This window comes from Hakea prostrata, chromosome 5, assembly GCF_041222555.1.
Source record: "Hakea prostrata isolate BN-2017 chromosome 5, UWA_Hpros_2, whole genome shotgun sequence".
NCBI lineage: Eukaryota > Viridiplantae > Streptophyta > Magnoliopsida > Proteales > Proteaceae > Hakea > Hakea prostrata.
Genome location: NC_142604.1, coordinates 52,730,453 through 52,752,615, shown reverse-complemented (window position 1 = coordinate 52,752,615; position 22,163 = coordinate 52,730,453). Strand labels below are relative to the sequence as shown.

The 22,163-nt window shown below is 41.1% G+C and overlaps 1 protein-coding gene across 1 annotated transcript; it reads right to left on the bottom strand.

Moving 5' to 3' along the window:
* Positions 1–662: 662 nt before the first annotated feature.
* LOC149016484 (wall-associated receptor kinase 2-like) lies at positions 663–15,362 on the bottom strand. Its single transcript, XM_089154617.1, is given in 5 exon segments — positions 663–1,102; positions 1,185–2,352; positions 14,122–14,298; positions 14,427–14,955; positions 14,957–15,362. Coding segments are annotated over 5 exon segments (2,262 nt in total). The 5' UTR covers positions 15,341–15,362; the 3' UTR covers positions 663–1,098.
* Positions 15,363–22,163: the final 6,801 nt, after the last annotated feature.

Genomic DNA, 22,163 nt, shown 5'->3' with positions numbered 1-22,163 from the left:
CTGTGTCAGTAGTGAGTCTGGATCTTTTATCTGCTACAGCAAAGGTCTATGCTTTTTTCACACTTTTTCAGTATGCAACAAAAATGAAGATCATGTGGGACCCATTAAGGGTGTTACTTTTGATTCATTTTGTTATCATTCAGAGTTAAACTCCACCCATATCATGTGATAGAAAAGTATGAAAAGAGCACAAACATTTACTTTGACAGTTAGAAGATCTAGACGCCTCAAGCAACAACCATGATTAAGGCTTTCTAACATTAGAAAATTCAATAAAAATTGGCTTTCGTAGTTTATTATCTAGCTGCATGACTCTTACATCAGTACAATGTTGTTTAATTATGAATATAGTGATTGAAATTTATTTCAATTTTCTTTTCACAATCATATGCACATCTCAATCTAATTATAATTTTTATATATTCTACCAAAAAAAATTTTACGAACTTAAATTGGATCGAAAACTAAGATGCTTGACCTAGCATTTGAGATACAAACACAAACTAAGATAACAATGGATGAGTTCTTACCATATTTTAGTAGCAAACACAAATCAATAATATATCAAGAGATGAACATAAGAAGGAAGAACAACCTCAATAAATTCAATGGAGTCTAAAGAACTCAATGGAAAATTCCAGCCTCACTAGGTCTGTAATCTATTATCATTCGAAAAATGCATGTCTTCTACATGATGAAAGCATCTATCTATATGTACAAGACAAAAACCTTAGGCCTCTCTTAAAATATTTTTGCAGGGCCCATTAATATTTAAAATATACATTGTAAGCCCATCACTACTACACATAATAAAAACCACATTAAAACATAAGACTTGGCTCAAACTAACCATGCTCAGCCCAATTCTAAATAACTTGCAGCAGATTAACTAGTTAGGCTTGGCTAATGCCCAGATCTTCTTGATCCTCAACCGTCAATGCAAATATCTACCTAATCCAAGCAAGGCATCTTGAAATTTCCTAGCCTTAGCTCTTGTCATAGGCCCACTTCGCACTCAGAAGTTCTGAATCATTGTTCTTGTTGGGCTGGATCACATCACACACCTTCAGTGAATTTCACTAGCATGAGCCTTTTCTCTCACCTACACATAGAAGAAATTCAGAATAAATTAATACTAAAAATCCATAAACATAAGGTATGATGCCATGCCAATAAACGATTACCTTATCCCTGAGCTAAGATCATCATCAGTTAAGCTATAACCAATCTCTACTTCAAAAGCTGCTTCGGTAGAACTTCTCCGCTGTTCACCCAGAAAAGGTTCAGTCTCTTGATTATGTTGTATCAAGGATTCTTCATAGAACAACTTCAAAGAATCAAGTTCTTTTGCAACTTCCTTCATTGTTGGTCTGTCCTCCCTCTTAGCTTCTACGCAGTCTCTTGCAAGTTCAGCGATTGTTAAAAATTGTTCTCTCTTACCATCAGTTATAATTCTATCATCAATAATATGAAAAAGATTTCCGTCATTCATTGAAGATAAAAAATATGACACCAGCGTTGTACATTCGCCAGATTCTTCAAATAAAAGTGGTTTCTTTCCAGTCAAAAGCTCCAACAGAACAACTCCAAAGCTATAAACATCACTTTTATCAGTTAGTTGGCCTGTAAGAAGACATTCTGGATCTAAGTATCCATGAGTCCCTTGAATCACTGTCATTTTTTGAGTTTCATCAATAGGAACCAATCTTGAAGCTCCAAAATCAGATACTTTAGCCCTATATTTATCATCCAATAATATATTTGAAGACTTAACATCTCTGTGAAGAACAGGTATTGCATGAGAAGAGTGCAAATACGCTAGAGCATCGGATGTTTCTGCAGCAATTCTCAAACGATTTTTCCATGAAAGATTTGGTGCTTGCTTCTTGCTATGGATATGTTCGGAAAGGGTTCCATTAGAAATGAATTCATAAACCAATAATGGAACCTCTGTCTCTAAGCAACAACCCAAAAGCTTCACCACATGTCTATGATTGATCTGAGAGAGGATATCAACCTCATTTATAAACTGTAAAATCTGGCCTTTGTCCACAATTTTGGATTTCTTAATGGCAACTACTTTGCCACTTGATAAGGTTCCCTTATAAACTGTACCAAACCCACCTTGCCCAATTACTTGACTTTCATGGAAGTTATTAGTTGCCTTCTTTAATGCCTTACTTGAGAAAATCATGGCAATATTTTTTGCTCCTTTATTTGAAGCAATTTGCTGCTGCAATAACAAACCTCCATTTTGTTGGAAGAATTTTTCTCTTTCTCTACGTTTTCTTTGAATTGCCCAATACAAAAACCAAATAAAAGCAGATAAACCCACTAGGCCTGCAGCGGTACCTAAATGCAGAAAGTCAAATTTAGAAGTATAAGTAATCTTTAACATTTGAATATTTATACACAATTAACTAGCAAATAATTTTGAAAATGAAAAATGGCAAGCCCTTTTTTTTGGATGAATAAAAAAATCATTAACCAACAGGATAAGAGGGGGGAAGGGGAAGAGTACATAAGAAAGCAAAAAGCAGCACTCTACCAAAACCAATAAGACCCTAAGCGCAAAACAATAAAGAAAGAAGGACTAGACACTTAAGGCTGAGACCAGATAGTCAAGACAAACTCAAGAATCAAACTTTTTTCTTTTTTTTCTCTAGAGGACTTGAGCTCGACAAGTCTTCGTCAAAGAGTTCGAATCCCCTCGGGGTCAGGAGCGAAGCCCTACCTATATTAATTATATAAAAAGCGCTTTGAGGATGTAGTTGTGGTGCGCGCAAGCTGGCCCGGATGAACCTCATTTCCAAAAAAAAAAAAAAAGTCTTCGTCAAGGTGGTGGAATCCTTTAGTAGAGAGGTTGTGTCTTGTACAGGCTTCAGAGTTGAAGGATCCCCTAGGCGGTATAGTAAAAGACAACTTGCTCGTAGTTAGTGCGATCCACAGTCGAAATAAGGGCCATGGGAGGGGAAAGGGGATACATCAGGCCAAGGTTGGAGGGCAGAAAAGGGAGAGTGGGCCCATCAGTAGTCCGAGAGGAAATAGGGATTGGGCCTGGTGGGGTGAGGGAAATGAATGAGTTGGGTTGGAGCTGATGGTTTGGGAGGGAAGGGGTTGGGGTGGGCCAAGGTGGGGAGTTGAGTGATGGACTTAGAGAGGGGGTGGGTAGGAGGGCCCATGAGGGGGTCCATGGGAGAGGGGGATTAGGGCGAGAAAGGGGGAGAGGGACACAGGAGAGGATTTATAGAGGAAGAAGCCAGAGAGGGAGGCCCACACGCAATGGAAAAAATATCCAAATCAAATCAACGAAAAAAAATTCTAAATCCCCAATCCATCTTGATGCGGATCAATTATGCTTCTGGATCCAAACTGAGCCTCCTCTCGTATCCGGGACGATGAGTCCTGCAAGAAAGGTTAGATGCGGGCCGGCTTGTGTGCCGGGCAGCCGCCTCCGATGGCAAAGTTAGATGATAAACCGAATGAGGTCTCATGCAGAAGCTACACAAGATTATGCTCAAAGTGTATTGGTTGCTTACCGGAGGGGTAGATCTATGCATTTATAGTGCGGGTGTTACCTTTTACGTGTTTGGTAAGTTGGCCTGACAAGGACTGATGTTTCTCCTCGGATCATGCTCCCTTGTCGTTAGCCCCCTTCAATCAGCTGTCGAGTTGACCTTCTATAATAAGGATGATTGCTATATTTGTGGCGTACGTTACGCCTTCGGTTATAGAAGATCAGCATCCTTCCCGACTAACAGCAATGTCGAGCCCCATTCAGCTGGGACCCAATTACGTTGCATCATGATATGGCCGGGTGTAACCCGTTTAATATGACGGTACCCATTCACTCGGGTTATACCCGCCTGGTGCATATCCTTCCGTATCATAAGCCCCCTATCCCGATCGTTGCTTGCGATGTTCGGGATAGTTAAGTGGTTGGAATGAGTCGTGTCTCGGGAGGTTCCACGACTTCCCTTCCCTCGGGACATTTCCAGGGATATCCCTTAGTGGGCGCATTGAATGCCTGCGCACTAAAGTGACCAGCCGTTTTTTGTAACGGCTGTCCTCAGGACTTCGCCCAACCTGGGATTGACACGTCAGGTGGCTAGGCGTAGGCCTCATAATGAGAGCTTCGGGGGAGGCGAACCGTTTTTGCTTTGCAACCGTTGATCGTCAAGAGTCGTAACCGTCTGATCCAGAAGTGTAACGCCTCTTCCGGTAGTATAAATAGGGGCCTTTACCTTCCTTTTCTTCTCACTGTTTTCTTCGCTCTCGACTAAGCAACGCTCCCGACTGACTTCTGAAGCCTTCTCAAGCCTTCCCTGCTCTTTAATCAGTAAGTTTCTTTTTCCTTATGGCCCCGAGAAGATATAAGGCCTCGAAGAAGCCAAAAGTAAGCTTGAGAGGGTTTAGGTATCAAAACAAGGTTCCCGTCCCCATCTACCGTGATAGGCGTCGTCGGGCTGAGGGTTATACCAGCGAGGGTGATAGCGATCAAACGAAAAAATACAACCTGACCGGGGATCGCCTGAAAGAACTCCATGAGCAATCTTCTGATGAGGAGAAATCCAAATCTAATAGCTGCTCAACCCAGGACGACGATCCCCGACTCTATGATGAGATTCAAGAGATGTTCCGTAAGGACAAAGAGAGGCAGGCGATGCAAGCCTTGGCTCCATCCCTCGCACCCGATGAAGTGGAAGGGGAAATAGAGACCGGGGTAGAAGCAGAGGAAGAGGCCGAGGTTGAGACCATTCCAAGTGTAGAATCTCGGGAGGGTCCTGATCAAAGTTTCGACTCGAACCCTGTTCTTGTTTCTGATTCTGCCACTCCTTCCGCTCAGAGTGCCCTAAGACCCGAGTCTACGGCCACTTCTCGAGATCCCCCTGCTGTATCTTCCCAAGCCTTTCTTCGGACTGATGTCCCATCTACCTCCCGACCATCCAGATCAAAAGCTCCCCCTCGACCGCCCTTTCAACGTCCTAGCGGTTTCCGGGGGGCCATCCCTCGTAAACCTGACGTTAAAAAACTCGACTCCGCGGCCTTAGAAATTCTTCAAGCCGAACCCTTAACTCCCTGGCACATTAATTTTGTCCAGAACTCCTCGGGACCTGAATTCTATCTTTGCTCCTTGTTTCCCGAGGATCTGGATAGGTTCTTGGGTAGTTTTGGTATTCCTGAGGGGTATCAGGTTATTATCCCGACTGACAGCCAGAGAGTAAATAGTCCTCCCGAGGGATTTTATCCCTTATATTATGATGCTTTTATCGGGGGGTTACGTCTTCCGTTGCATGATCTTTTCATAGATGTGCTTGAGCATTATAAGCTCAGTCCTTCCAATTTGAGCCCGAACAGTTGGAGGATTATGATCGGGTTCGTCGGTTTCTGTAAGTCGATCGGGGTCTTCCCGACTTTTGGCTTATTCCACCATTACTATTCCCTTCATCCTCACAGCCAACGCGGCTGGTTTTTCTTATCCAAAAGAATTTCCCCTTCTCAAGGGAACTTTATTCTGAAGGATTCCCTCCCGTCCACTACCAAGAAATGGCGGGAGTTTTATCTCTTTTTTAAACCGCCTTCTCCCGAGCCCTTCCGTACCCAATTCCAAGAAGTCTCCAAGGGGAAGATCGACCGTCGGAGGCGGTTCCCCGGCCAAAACTAGGCCGGACCGTTCTTGCTTTCTTTGTGTGTGCAGGCATCTCAGTTATTCCAACAAGGTTGGAGAGCACTTAAGGTGGTCATCTCAATATCCGACTCTCGAAGAAGTTCTATACGCAACAATTTGGCGCCGTCTGTGGGAATTGTCACAAAAAGTCATGACGAGACGTACCACACCTCAGGTGGCAAGTTCTCAAATTCTCACTCGAGCGAGAGAAAGGGAGACAGAAAACGGACGTGTTGAAGAACAAACTCTCCCTTCTCTAGATCGACAAATTCCTATTCCAGAGGAAGGTCAAGAAGGAGTTCCGGAGAATCCCCCGTTAATTATTCCAACTCCATTTGGAGAAGGCGGTTCGAGTCAACCTCCTATTCCAGCGACAGTGGCCGATTTGCAGAATATGCAAAGAGAAGTCCAACAACAAATGTTGGAACTCCAAGGAGTTGTTCGAGGCTTAGTCCATCAGATCGGGGTACCATCAGGACCCCCCAGAAATTCCCAAGAGGGACGAAGGCGTGAAGCCGTCCGTCAGACTCGGGATAGGCAACGACCGATGAATGAAGAAAAGAGAAATCCCAGAATACCAAGGAGACCAGCCGAACGGGTTGGAGAAAGATCTCAAGGAGTGCATATTGAAGAGCCACGTCCCCGAGAGGATCGGTCAAGGGGAAGTGTGTTCCACCGTTTGGCTGGGCTTAGGCAAACTCAAGATTTACCTAGAAAAGAACGCAGAAATGAAGGAGTTCGGGAGCAAGAAGGAGAAAGTCACGGAAGAGGCCATTCTAGATATAATAACCCGAGAGGGTCGGTTAGTCAATATGGATCTTCTCATGGACCAACTTCCCAATATTCTGATCTTGGAAGTGCGTCAAGAGGCGCATGGTCTCGGGAGAAGATTAGATGCCATGGAGAGACGACTTGATGATCGGGACCTCGATGACGACTATGATGTGGTTGATAGAGAACCCTTCTCAGAAGAAGTCATGAGAGCACCTCTTCCACCGAACTTTATCATGCCGACATTCACTCCCTTTGAAGGTAAGTCCAATCCGCGAGAACATATTAGTTATTTTAAATCGGTCATGGCTGTTATTGGCCGAGAAGATGAGCTATTATGCCGAACTTTCCCGGCATCTCTCAAAGGCCCGGCGATAAAATGGTTTTCTAGCCTACCGCCAAGATCAATCCAAAACTTTCAAGAACTCGGGAGAAAATTTATTGCCCGATTCCGAAGTTGCATCGGGAGTAAGAAGACAGCAGATAGCCTTTTTGCCATTAGGCAAAAACCAAATGAGTCCGTTCGGGACTTTCTTCTCAGATTCGATAAAGTGGCTATTGAAGTTGAAGAATTGGATGATACAGTGGCATATAATGCGCTATGGAGTGGAATAACCCAAAGACGTTTGCTCGAGGTATTACTCCAAGACAAGCCGAGGACTTATGGAGCACTTCTCAAGAAATGCCAAAAACAAGCAACGGTTGCAGAAGTTATCGAAGCCCGGGAAGAGTCTACGAGAGGCGTAAAGGAAAAGAAGAATTATGGAGAAAGAGGCCAAAATTCAAATGCTCGGGCAAGAGATGACAAAAAGGGAGTTTGGAAAGAAAGACTCGCTAATGGAGACTTTACACCTCTTAATACTAAGAGGTCAGAAATTCTATTACAGATCAGAAATAACGACAACTTGAAGTGGCCGGGCAAGATAAGAGCCCGACCCGAAGATAGGAATATGACAAAGTATTGCCGTTTCCACAAAGACTACGGTCACCATACGGATGAGTGCAGAAATCTAAAGATCGAGATCGAGAAGCTCATCCAGGCAGGACAACTTGAAAAATATCTTCAGAAGAAGCGACAAGATCGAGAGAAGTCCCCACCTAGATCAACTAAAAGACTCAGATCCAAAAGTCCCGAGAGGGCAGATAAGAATCCCGAGAAGAAACCCGACACTCGAGAGTTTTCCCCCATTTACATCGTTTTAGGAAATCCGACGGAAGAATCCATTAAGAAGGCGAAACAAAAGGCACGGTTCGTGGGATCGATGCAATTGCCAAGAAAACAAAGGAATGACTTATGCCCAGATCCAATAACTTTCACCGACGAAGATCTCAAGGGCGTCACTTCTCCTCACGACGATGCTATAGTTATCAAAGTGAAATTGGCAAACCGAGAAGTTCACAGAGTTCTTGTGGACACGGGATCTTCCGCCGACTTACTATCTTATGAAGCATTTAAGAAATTGAAGTTTGAGGACGAGATGATGACTCCATGCGGGACTCACTTATATGGGTTCGCCGGGTCGTCCGCCATCTCCGAAGGGACTATCCAATTGGATCTAAGGATCGGGACCTCCCCTCGGGATGCAGTCGTCCAAGCAACATTCATGGTGGTTCAGGACCTTTCAGCTTACAACGTTCTACTCGGGAGGCCAACTCTTAACGCCTTAGGGGCGGTGGTTTCTCCAACACATATGAAGTTGAAGTTTCCAACCACAGCGGGAGTCGGGGAGTGCTCTTCTGATCAGCGACTCTCCAGACAATGTTATGTGAATTATCTTAAGAAAATCAAAAAAGCCGAGAGATCGGGCAATACAATGAGTATTGAAATTCGGGATGACCGGGATGAAGAAGCTATGCAGAGAGCCGAACCAGTTGAAAAGCTTGAGCGAATTCAACTTCATCCGGATCTTCCCGAGAGAGGGACTATGATCGGGTCTGAACAGCCTACGGAATTCAAGGAAGAGCTCACCGAGTTTCTCCAAAACAACCTAGATGTATTCGCATGGTCGGCCGAAGACATGCCAGGAATAGATCGAAGAATTGCAGAACATAGCTTATGGATTCGGGATGATGCAATTCCAATGATCCAAAAAAGAAGGAATTTTTCGCTCGAGAAACACGCTGCCATCAGGACCGAAGTGGAGAAACTAGAGCAATCGGGTTTTATAAAACCCATAGAATGCCCAACTTGGTTGGCGAATGTAGTCATGGTGAAGAAAGCCAACAGCAAATGGAGAATGTGTACAGATTACACGGACTTGAATAAAGCATGCCCAAAGGATTGCTATCCACTTCCTCGGATCGACCTTTTGATCGACGCTACAGCAGGACATGAAGTATTGAGCTTCATGGACGCTTATTCGGGATATAATCAAATTATGATGAATCCCAAGGACGAGAAGGATACGGCCTTCATGACGGATCGAGAAAGCTACTTTTATAAAGTAATGCCATTCGGGTTGAAGAACGCTGGAGCCACTTATCAGAGAATGGTAAACAAAGTCTTCAAAGACCAAATAGGAAGAAATATGGAAGTATATGTGGATGATATGCTCATAAAGAGTATCGTCCGAAGAAGTCATTTGGAAGATCTTGAAGAAGTTTTTGATACTTTGAGAACATACCAGATGAGGCTAAATCCGGAGAAATGTGCTTTCGGAGTTTCTTCCGGAAAATTCCTTGGGTTTATGGTATCCCGAAGAGGAATTGAGGCAAACCCGGAGAAAATCAAAGCCTTGCTCGAGATGGAGTCACCAAGAACGGTTAGAGACATCCAATGTCTAACCGGAAGAGTAGCAGCCTTAAACAGATTTATCTCACGATCGGGTGAGAAATGCTTGCCTTTCTTCAAAGCTCTTAAAGAGCTCGGGAAGGCAAAAGATACCTTATGGACCGATGAATGTCAGCAAGCGTTCGAGAAATTGAAGGAGAAGCTCGGGACTCCACCTCTCTTAGCTCGACCTTCAACGGGAGAACAATTATTCACATACTTAGCCATTTCTCCAGTGGCGATGAAGCGGTCTTAGTAAAAGAAGAAGGTACTTCACAAAACCCTATCTATTTCATAAGTCATGTTTTGATAGATGCCGAGACACGATATCCGGATGTGGATAAAAAAGCCTTAGCACTTGTAATCGCATCTCGGAAACTCAGACCGTACTTCCAAGCTCATCCAATTGTAGTCTTGACCAACTTCCCGTTGAAGAAGATACTACAGAAACCAGACTTAGCCGGAAGAATGGTCACATGGGCTATTGAGTTGAGTGAGTATCAAATTGAGTATAGAACTCGTCCAACCATAAAGGGACAAGTTCTGGCCGACTTCATTCTTGAGAATAGCATGCCTAGTTCGGGAGTACAAAATTCACCCGGTCCAGAGTTATGGACTTTACATGTTGACGGCTCAAGCAACTCTTCGGGGAGTGGAGCAGGACTAATGCTTATCAGCCTGGATGGATTCACTATTCATTATGCTTTAAGATTCAACTTTAAAGCCTCTAATAATGAGGTCGAGTATGAAGCCCTACTAGCAGGATTAAGACTTGCCCGAGCCCTAAGAGTCCGAGAATTGGAAGTCCGAAGCGACTCGCAGTTGATCATGAATCAAGTTCGTGGCGTGTACGAGGCAAAGGAAACAAGAATGGCAAATTACTTAGCCAAAATTGATAATTGTCGCCATTATTTCGATCATCTTGAGATAAAGCAAATTCCGGGAAAGGAAAATGAAGTAGCAGACGAGTTATCCAAGTTGGCTTTATCCAAATATTCGACCTTAGGCTCAGCCGTTTATATTGAACAGTTAGAAATTCCTAGCATTCGGGAGGCCGAGGCAATGGATATTGAAGAAGAGCCTAGTTGGATGAACCCAATAATATCATATTTGAAGAACGATATCCTTCCGGAAGACGTCAAGGAGGCTAAGGCAGTTACAAATCAAGCAGCGAAGTTCACCATTATTGAAGAACAACTTTATAAAAGATCGGTCACACATCCTCTTCTAAAGTGTGTTGGCCCTTCTCAAGCTCAATATGCCTTAGCCGAAGTACACGAAGGAATATGCGGAGCGCATATGGGAGGTCGTGCTTTAGCCCACAAAATAATACGCCAAGGCCTTTATTGGCCGACTATTCAGAAAGATGCCGTGGACTATGTCAGAAAATGCAAGCAAGTCGAAAGACCACTTGATTCTCAATAAAGTCTACGTCTCCATTTTTGACATCCTTTTTCTTGAAAAGAAAGTTATAGCGAAGAAGACACAAGCATTTCTTACAAAGAGCCCAGGAGAGTTCTTAACAAGTTTAAGAACCCAGGAGCACTCTTCAAATCAACGAAGAACCCAAGAGAGTTCTTGACAAGTTCAAGAACCCAAGAGCGTTCTTAAGAAGAGCCCAGGAGAGTTCTTAACAAGCTTAAGAACCCAGGAGCGCTCTTCAAATCAACGAAGAACCCAAGAGAGTTCAAAGGCGTTACACTCGGGACCTCACTCGGGTAGCCACTCGGGAGTTTTCCCCACCTCTTATGAAAGTCCAAGTGAGACTCTCATGAGATGGAATTATTCAATGGCGTTACACTCGGGACCTCGCTCGGGTAGCCACTCGGGAGTTTTCCCCACCTCTTATGAAAGTCCAAGTGAGACTCTCATGAGATGGAATTATTCAATGGTGTTACACTCGGGACCTCGCTCGGGTAGCCACTCGGGAGTTTTCCCCACCTCTCATGAAAGTCCAAGTGAGACTCTCATGAGATGGAATTATTCAATGGCGCTACACTCGGGACCTCGCTCGGGTAGCCACTGGGAGTTTTCCCCACCTCTCATGAAAGTCCAAGTGAGACTCTCATGAGATGGAATTATTCAATGGCGTTACACTCGGGACCTCGCTCGGGTAGCCACACGGGAGTTTTCCCCACCTCTCATGAAATTCCAAATGAGACTCTCATGAGATGGAATTATTCAATGGCGTTACACTCGGGACCTCACTCGGGTCCCCCGGGGTTTTCCCACCTCTCATGAGTCCAGTGCCCACTCCACGAGTTTTCCCCACCTCTCATGAAAGTCCAAGTGAGACTCTCATGAGATGGAATTATTCAATGGCGTTACACTCGGGACCTCACTCGGGTAGCCACACGGGAGTTTTCCCCACCTCTCATGAAATTCCAAGTGAGACTCTCATGAGATGGAATTATTCAATGGCGTTACGCTCGGGACCTCACTCGGGTAGCCACACGGGAGTTTTCCCCACCTCTCATGAAAGTCCAAGTGAGACTCTCATGAGATGGAATTATTCAATGGCAAGGCGTTACACTCGGGACCTCACTCGGGTAGCCACACGGGAGTTTTCCCCACCTCTCATGAAAGTCCAAGTGAGACTCTCATGAGATGGAATTATTCAATGGCGTTACACTCGGGACCTCACTCGGGTAGCCACTCGGGAGTTTTCCCCACCTCTCATGAAAGTCCAAGTGAGACTCTCATGAGATGGAATTATTCAATGGCGCTACACTCGGGACCTCGCTCGGGTAGCCACTCGGGAGTTTTCCCCACCTCTTATGAAAGTCCAAGTGAGACTCTCATGAGATGGAATTATTCAATGGCGCTACACTCGGGACCTCGCTCGGGTAGCCACTCGGGTTTTTCCCAGTTTTTCCCACCTCTTATGAAAGTCCAAGTGAGACTCTCATGAGATGGAATTATTCAATGGCGTTAGCACTCGGGACCTCACTCGGGTAGCCACTCGGGAGTTTTCCCCACCTCTCATGAAAGTCCAAGTGAGACTCTCATGAGATGGAATTATTCAATGGCGTTACACTCGGGACTTCGCTCGGGTAGCCACTCGGGAGTTTTCCCCACCTCTTATGAAAGTCCAAGTGAGACACTCATGAGATGGAATTATTCAATGGCGTTACACTCGGGACCTCGCTCGGGTAGCCACTCGGGAGTTTTCCCCACCTCTTATGAAAGTCCAAGTGAGACACTCATGAGATGGAATTATTCAATGGCGTTACACTCGGGACCTCGCTCGGGTAGCCACTCGGGAGTTTTCCCCACCTCTTATGAAAATCCAAGTAAGACTCTAATGAGATGGAATTTCTAAGGCATCACACTTGGGACCTCACTCGGGTAGTCACCCTTAATAAAGGCAATGGCATCTCTCGGAGAACCAGGCTGGGGGCTTCTCAACTCGACGAGACTTTAGAGAAATGATGGCTATCATTCAAGACGACGCATTGGAATTTCTTCAAATGAAAAAACCTTCAAAGAGGTATGAGAAAAGCATTCCATACACTCGAGAAACCGATCGCACGGAATGGGGGGCTCTGTTGTGGGGAGCTAGAGTCCCGAGTCCCCATCTCGGGAGAGAAAGGCACCCCCGTGGGCGGGTGCATCTCATCCTTGAAGAAGGTCCCGAGGGCCTCATTCGGGAGAGATACCTCCCTCTTGGGCAGGCTCGTTTCTTCGTTGGAGAAGGTCCCGAGGGCCTCATTCGGGAGAGATACCTCCCTCTTGGGCAGGCTCGTTTCTTCGTTGGAGAAGGTCCCGAGGGCCTCATTCAGGAGAGATACCTCCCTCTTGGGCAGGCTCGTTTCTTCGTTGGAGAAGTGCCACACTTGGGAAAAATATCCAACTCTAGCATTTCTCAGAAGACTCTCTTGACTAAGTCAAGAAGAGTTAGTTACGCATAAACACTCAGCATATCTATTCCGAGAATTGGGGAGGTGAGTCAGCATAACGGCGTTATCAGGTGCGACAAAGAAGGAGCCGTTATTCCACTACACTCACTCCTCAACTATCGATCCGGAATCTAAGGAATCGCCGCCTCCAGGTAACTTCTATATAAACCTACCTCCAACATGGAGAAAGGTAACGAGAACTTTCATCTGAGTACTTACTCATTACGTTCTTGAGAACTCTCTCTCAAGAACCATTATTGTTATCTAGGCTGATTTGAGCGTCGGAGGCGGTTCCCCGGCCAAAACTAGGCCGGACCGTTCTTGCTTTCTTTGTGTGTGCAGGCATCTCAGTTATTCCAACAAGGTTGGAGAGCACTTAAGGTGGTCATCTCAATATCCGACTCTCGAAGAAGTTCTATACGCAACATTGGGAATTTTAAAATCACAATATATGCTGACTCATTACTTAATTCTATTATTTTAATAATAAAAGTACAAATGTACAATTGTTATAATGTTCAAAACACAAGAAATGTAAACATAATAGAATAAATTCAAAGGTGTGTATGATTGGTCGCATTTCTTTTAAAAGGATTGCTTAAAAATTTTTCTTTTCTCAAGGATTCACAGATGTTATGTTTAAATGTGGAACTTTCAGTGATCCATTAGATATTCTAGCTAAGTTTTTAAAATTTTATTTAAACCCACCCATACATTTGAATTTTATTTAAACTCTAGTTTGTTGGGTGACTCATTACTTAATTCTATTACTTTAATAATAAAAGACAAATGTACAATTGTTATAATGTTCAAAACACAAGAAATGTAAACATAATAGAATAAATTCAAAGGTGTGTACGCATAACTTATAAACATAGAGGTGTAAGTCTCATTTGATCGATTATTTTCTATTTGCAAAGAAGGAGAGAGAGAACCAACACCAAATCTAATTTCAAATAAGTAAAGGAGAAAAGAAACTCTATTATTGGAAAGAGAGAGGGAGAGAGAGTTACATGCAATAATTTTTAGGAAGGGAACGGCTTTCAGGTCCTGAGTACAGCGAGTCCCATCTTTCCAACCATCTCCATGATAGCCCTTTGGACAAGAGCAACTGTAATTTCCAAAAGTGTTATGGCAAATTGCAGTCTCATAGCATGAATTATTGTGTCCTCCTTCACATTCATTTATGTCTAGGTCAAATCAGTGGACCCATCACAATAATGAAGAAATTAACCGTGTTAGTACGACAGTTCAAAGCAACAATGAAAAATGGAGCATTTCTAAGTATAACTCAGAAAAGCTTAGATAGGCTACCTACCTTGGCATCCTTGATGGAGATAAGGGTTGCCTTCAAAACCATCTTTGCAGTAACACCTATAGCCAGGGCCGTTGGTTGAATTCGAGCAACTGGTATTTGGGCCACAAGCATAAGATTCATCAGCATCTTGTTCGGCTTCTTCGCATGTCTTATTTCCAATTGCCCAGTCCATCACCATCGGAATATTCGATATCTCGAGGGTATGAACAGAGAGATCCGATATCCTGAAGGTGTACCAGTCTTGGTCGGCCAAGAAAGCAAAACTGCAAGGGTTGAAAGGCAAAGTCATGGTGTGGTTATATTTACTATTCACAGTCACGTTGAAACGTTTAAGCCCCCGAGGAATTGAAGTCTGGCAACAGCCAATTCCAGAACAAGAACCATTTCTCACACTCAACTGGTTTGTGCACACAGATGTGCACCCACTCATGAAATCGTTGTCGATGAAGTCGCTAATTGTAGCTATTGCATCACACCCAATGGCTGTGAATTTGTTGTTGGTGGGTGAGAACCAGAAAGGAGAATTCTTCCATATTAATCCAGTACCCCTCCGACGTCGACGTATTTCTGTATCCACTATAATTGAAGCACTCAGAAGCATGATAGATACTCTTGAACTTGGCTTTTCCATCCAATGATAACTCAAAAACCTCGGTATTACTAGTTCCACGGTAAGCTTTGTGGATGCCATCGTTCCCGGCCTGGCAGGTTATAAGATAACCATAATCCTTGTAGCACCCACGTTCGACACCAAAGGGGTAAGGGATGCTTACATTTCCACATCTATCGCTGCAACCAGGCAACGCTTGGGGTGGAGCCACCGTAGCTATTGCACCTGAGGACAGAAAACTAAGCAATGCAAGCAAAATCAGAAGATTCAGAGACATGGCTTTGCTTAATTGGTAATCTTGCATTCTCTTCACCTTGGAAGTGTTAGGTGGGATATCAATAAACTCATGGAAGAAGGTTTCACCACCCGGCCCCTCCATGCGTTTCCCACTTTATGGAAGAAAACTCAAACAGCCAATGAGTAAGTCAACATAGAAATTGCTTCAGAGCCCCTCATACGCAATACTGACTAAGTCAACATAGAAATTACTTCAAAGCTCCTTACATGCAATAATCTCTCTCTGGAGAATATTCAATTTTGATAAATAGGAATGATCAGATCGACCAAACATAGTTGAATTCCATTAATCGTGTTGTTTTCCTGATCGATGTTAACGCATGGGACCCGTATGGTGTAGACTATTGGATGGGAGCTGCTAAGCTACGTTTGTGACTAGTGGGGTACATTTGTGCGTTCAGACACTGGATTTCCTACCGTAGTATCATCTAACCAATTCAAGAATCACAGACAGAGCATCTAAGGACAAGATACACAGACGCACACCTTGCCCTGACACAGATGATTTTTTGTAACTAATTTTCACGCCTATGAGTGCATGTTGAATGTTTAGGTGGAATACATCTGAAATTCATCATTAGTAGATTTTATTTGAATGTTCCACACATTTATGTTTATTGACATAGGTGTGACAATGATGTAGCAAACATGTATCTGCCAGTCTCTAAGATTTTTTCTAGTGTTGAATGAAAGTCGGAATGGAATACTTGAATGGTCTTCTTAAGGTAACTTAAATATCTTATCATGTCCTAGTCCTGATTGAGATGTACGTAGATTTACTATGACCTACCATTCAATCCTGATATGTAAGAAGGAAGACAATATGGAGTTTCACCTATATATACATACCCTCTTTTTATTATTTTGTGGATTCTGAGCTGGTACTCATTTGGTTTCAATCTAATTTTGTTAAAAATAGTATCATATTTAATTCCCTAACACTTCGATATCATACCCACAAAAAATAGAGTTTTACCGAGAGCACAGCCTGTGGCGCGTGAAAAACATACATTTCATTTTGAAAAAAACTGTTATACAAGTAATCAGAATGTTCTAGTCGATATCTCTAAGTGGTCGAGGAGATAGACTTGAAATCTATTGGGCTTTGCCCGCATATGTCTGAGTGGTCGAGGAGATAGATTTGAAACCTATATATTGGGCTTTGCCCGCAGAGGTTTGAATGTAAACAATTTTCTTTTGTTAAGATAAAGATTATATTAACTAGAATAATTCTCTTAGAGGCATAAAGTGATGGATTTACAAAGAAAGAGGGTGGAATTGCCACAACTGTTTGGAACTTCTAGCAAGATAATCAACAAATATACTATCAGATCTATTTACATAACAGAAACCTAAAGAATCAAACTGAATGGTATTTGGGAATGACTTCGGCTATGGTGCTCCAATTTATTAACCCCATAAGTATATGTTAATGAACCAGACTAGAATTCGTGAATCATTATAAAAGAAGCATATGCTTAGAGAAGTATATGTGTAAAAGATTGACTTGACCAATCTTCAATATCATTGTTTGAGTGATTTACTTTTAGAGCAAATTACACACACATGTTATATTTGGGGCAAAATTCTTGATCACATAAATTACATGTCACCCACACATGAATAACAAGTTACCCAAATGCCTTTACTTTTATTTAAAATTTGAATTTCAAATTACATAAATGACTTCGGAATAGGAAAATGACGATAATACCTTCATTTGATTCACCAAATGACATTAATACCCTTCCTATCATTTACGTGATTCAAAGTTTGAAATCAAATTACATAAATGCCCTCCTTAAACTAAATTACCAAAACACCGCAGGTAACTGAAAAACAAAAACACAAAATGGATATTATTAGGGAGGAGAGGAAGTGTATTTCCTCCGTTTCTTCTTCCATTAAACTGAAAACAGTTTCTCCCCTTTTTTAAATCTTTATTCCCAAGCCCCTTCTCTTACTAGCCCCCTAGTCTCTTTCTCTCAGAGATCAGTTCTTAAGGCAGAAGGAATAATGGAAAATCAACTGTTGTCAAAATGAGGGGCCAAATTCGGCGAATATTCGGTGGTTTCGGTTCTCCATGAACCAAAACAAGGACCCAAACTTAATCTGCTATTTCTCGTTGATTTTCATGATATATCGCTATATATCGGCAAAATATCGATATTTTGCAAATTTCTTGTGATTTTTAAGTAGAATTTTTAGGATCAATGGACAATCTTATCAATTCTGTCCCAATGATTCCAGACTCAAAAGGTAATGTGCTAAATGTGATTATAAAGGAGAATCTATATAGAATAATTTCTGGAAATAATTCAAATTAGGAAGAAATTTTATAGTAACTTCAAGATTAACAAGTAATCTTACCAATTATATTCTACTGATTTAGGACTCAAATGTCGAACGTGCCAAATGTGGTTAGGGGAAAGTATATACATGGAATAATTTATGAAAACAACTTAAATTATAAAGGGATTTTGTAATAGAATCTTCAAGGTGAATGGGTAATCATTCCAATTATGTCTGAATGATTTAGGCCCCATAAGGTAACATATTAAATGTGACTAGGGAGGAGAATTTAAATGGAAGAATATATAGGAAATAATTCAAATTTACCAAATATTGAGGTCAAATTAGGGTAGACACCAAACTTGGGCTCAAAATGACCAAAAATACCCCAATGGCAATTTTTAGGTGAAATCTCGCCAAAATTTCGAGGAGATTTTGCCAATTCAACCGGTTCGTCACTTCAATGATATTTCGCACATTAGGGGTAACATGAATTTTGATAACTCGCAATCTGCCCGGATTTGAGATTCCCTAAGACATGGCCTGTTTGGTTACATTAATCCAGAGATTTCAAATCTCTGGATTCATGAATCTGAGAATTATACCCGTTTGGTTGTAAAAATCTCTAGATTCATGAAATCTAGAGATTCACCTTTTTACACTAAAAACGTGAATCTGTAGATTTATGGGTAAGGGGTGAAATCTAGAGATTTCAAAAAAGCTATATTTTTGCACATTCACAAAAATCACGTCGATCAAATAGTTTTTTAGGATGAATCCACATATTTCATTCCACAACCAAACATCTAATTTTATAAATTATAACTCCACAAATTTGAAATCTATAAATTTGAAATCTCTAGATATTTGAAATCTCCAGACTCATGTAACCAAACAGTAGCTGAAATGGTGGCAGCACTACAACATCAAAATCAGGACAGGGAGATATTTTCAAACTCGCTATCTACAATCCACTCCATCTCTCATTCGGATCATGAAGACTCTTGGTCTTCGTTAATCTCTCCAAATAGAGATTTTACAGTTAGACTGTCCTTTAGGGCCTGTTTGGTTACATGAGTTTGGAGATTTCAAATATCTAGAGATTTCAAATCTATAGATTTCAAATCTATGGAGTTATAATTTATAAAATTAGATGTTTGGTTGTGGAATGAAATCTGTGAATTCATCCTAAAAAACTATTTGATCGACGTGATTTTTGTGAATGTGCAAATGTATAGCTTTTTTGAAATCTCTGGATTTCACCCCTTACCCATAAATCTACAGATTCACGTTTTTAGTGTAAAAATGTGAATCTCTAGATTTCATGAATCTAGAGATTTTTACAACCAAACGGGTCGCAGATGCATGAATCCAGAGATTTCAAATCTCTGGATTCATGTAACCAAACAGGCCTTTAAAGAATTAGTTAAACAAAGGTTTTGGACCCATGACCATCAATTTGCGAATTGGTGGAACCAAATGTGGAAACTCCCAATACATTCAAAATTTAAAGTGTTCTTTTGGCGTGTGTTAAATGCAGGATTACCGGTCCAAGCCAAGCTCGCTCAATGGTCAAACATGAATGTGGAATGTGCAATATGTGAAAAATCAGAATAAACAATATGTCATATTTTTATTTCATGTGATTGGGGAAAAAGAATCCATGCTACAGGACCATTGGGGTTACGCACCGAAAACTGGCAGAATTCATCGCTCATCAATTACTGTCATGATATGCTCTCACAACTGAGTAAAGACTATGCACGATGGCATAATAACATGTTATTTCATTTGGAAGGAAAGAAATGAGAGGGTGTTTAATCAAAAAATACCCAACCCAATGGGGGTGTTACAGAGTACCAATCATTGGATTAAGGCATTGAATTTAGAGAGGAATGAAGATAGGGCATCATTGATTAATCATGCAAATCGGTTCAATAACCTTGCTTTCGATGAACTAGAAAGGAATTGGTGCATGTATATTTCTCAATCTAATAAAAAGATTTTGATATGTGCAGGGGTACCTCACCAGCAGCTAAGAGTAACAAGTTGGAGCATTGGGACATGCAGAGATGGACACCTATAATCTGTCAATTTTGGAAAAAAGAAGACTAAAGGGATTTTGAAGGCTATACTTTTTGCCCTACAGCAAGGGATGGATAAAGCTACTGAAAAGGGATAAAAATAGACGAAATTTGGCCCAACCACCATCGGATTACAAAGCTCTTACCATAGCCATCAACAGAAAAGTGGCCTCTTGACGAATTGCCAAGATTAATGGAGTTGGCTAACACAACAAAATATGTGAAATATGTTGAATTTCCCAACTCAGTGCTCCAATTGCTTTTTGAAAAGTATGCAAACTTTGCAGCCATATAGGCAGATGATTGTAGTAGTATAATAGATACTATTTGTAAGTGCTTTCAGCACTAATCTCTTTTCAATGGAAGTTTTTATTTCACCAATATATATATATATATATATATATATATATATATATATATATATATATATATATATATAAGCCATTCCCAGTTTTCTCCAGAGTTGTATGGATTATGTACTTCAAGTATATCCAATTTCAATTCTTTTAATGGCGTAAAACTTAACGATTTTCATACATGTCTATTATATGTACTCCATTCAAGGTGAGCTTTTTGGCTACTGATACACATCTAAACAGAACTGAACCAACTTAATTAGTAATTACCCCTAGGCAGCAAATCCGTGACCTTGTGACATCATAGGTTTCAATAAGCTTATGTTTTTCTTCTCTGAGCAGGCAGAGAGTTGAGAGTTTTCTACAAAACCTCTCTTATGCCGTCTAAGAATATTTACCTAGATAACGTAACACAAGTAGGGTTGCAATAGGGACAGGCTGGGCCAAGCTTTTGCAATCCCAAGCCCAACCCTATATGTTCTAATATGACCCCATTCTCCCTCTAACCCTACTTTAGGGCCAATGACTATTGTCCCTAGCCTTAAGCCCTACAGGGCCAAGCCAAGCCCATTCTCGCCCTAATTGACCCTAATTGGGCCGTGTCGGGATGGGTTGGCCCTAAATGGCCATGTCCCCTATCCCTGTCCCTAACCTTGATTGGCCCTATCTTTGGCCCTGACCCTGATTGGTCCTGTCCTTGGCCCTGCTTGACCCTATTTTTGCCCTAACCTAATTGGCCTTGTCCCTAGCCTTTGGTCTTATCCTTGGACCTAAAACATCAAATTTAAATTCATAAATAATAATAATAATAATAATAATAATAATAATAATAAAATACATAAAAGTATCACAAGTAAACTAAAAATAAAATTCATAGAAATATAAGATGATTCAAGCTCCTACAAAATGATAAAATAGTCAATAAGTTGATAGTGTTGCTTTAAACATAAATTAATTATATTCCATAATTATATACTGAGCTCTGAAAGTCTCCCATTGATTTGGTGATGGAAATTGAAAACCTCTCCCATTGATATCCTTATTCAACAAAAAAAATCCATATTCAATACCTTGTTAACAAGTAAATCAATGATAATTTAGTATTTGTATTTTTTTTTGTAGTTAAGGAAAATGATATTTCAGTTACAAACACAGCTATTGGTCCTCACTAAATTTTTCTGATTGGAGGTAAAAGAAATATGTCAATATTCATGATGAAAAGTTGGAGTGTAGATTTCTTAGATATTAATTCTCCATAAACTAATTTTTATTATTTATAATATATTATCTTGCTTTAATCCAAAAAAAAAAAAAAAAAAACAATCAATATTTTTTGGGAATTAAAAATGACTTCGTTCGAAAAATAATATAAAAAGTGAACTCGTAGTCTAATATGATAATGACTGAAATTGTGGGACTGTCTTTACCCTTGTAACCTCAATTATAAAATGAATCTTTATATCACCCTCCAAAAATCACATTGAAGATACTTCACAACAAACAAAAGCTTTTGTGTTCTTTTCTTACATTTTTAAAACCTAAAATCAGGTAAGTGGTCCTTGTATTTGTTTTTGTGTATTGCAAAGAGATTCTGAAATTCCTGTTTGATGAGGACATTAATGATGAAAACTTTGATGACTCATTATTTTTTATTTTTATAAAAAATAGCTCATTAGTAATTGATTGTTAATTGCTGATGACTCGTTGGAGAAATCTACGGTTCTCAGAATATTGCTTTTCATGATTTAGTATAATCACATTAATTTCCCTTTTATGAATGTGACAATTGACGTTGAAGTACCCATAAATAATATCAATGTATCATTCATGGGCACTCATAATTTTGTTGATGCTTGGTCCCCTCGCCCCCACTTTGCCTTTGCCTTCAAGGGAATGATGTCTCTTTTCTATTTATTCAAAGTTGAATCGTTGTGGATGTGTATTGGCACAATTTTAGCATTCTAGCACACATAGAGATAGTAAGACCGAGGAGGTTTGAAGTTTAAAAGTCTCCCTTTCACATCTTTCTCAATCCTTTGCAATCCCTTAAGCCTTTAAATTTCTGTGCCTGTGATTGATTTGATGATTTAAGGGCTTG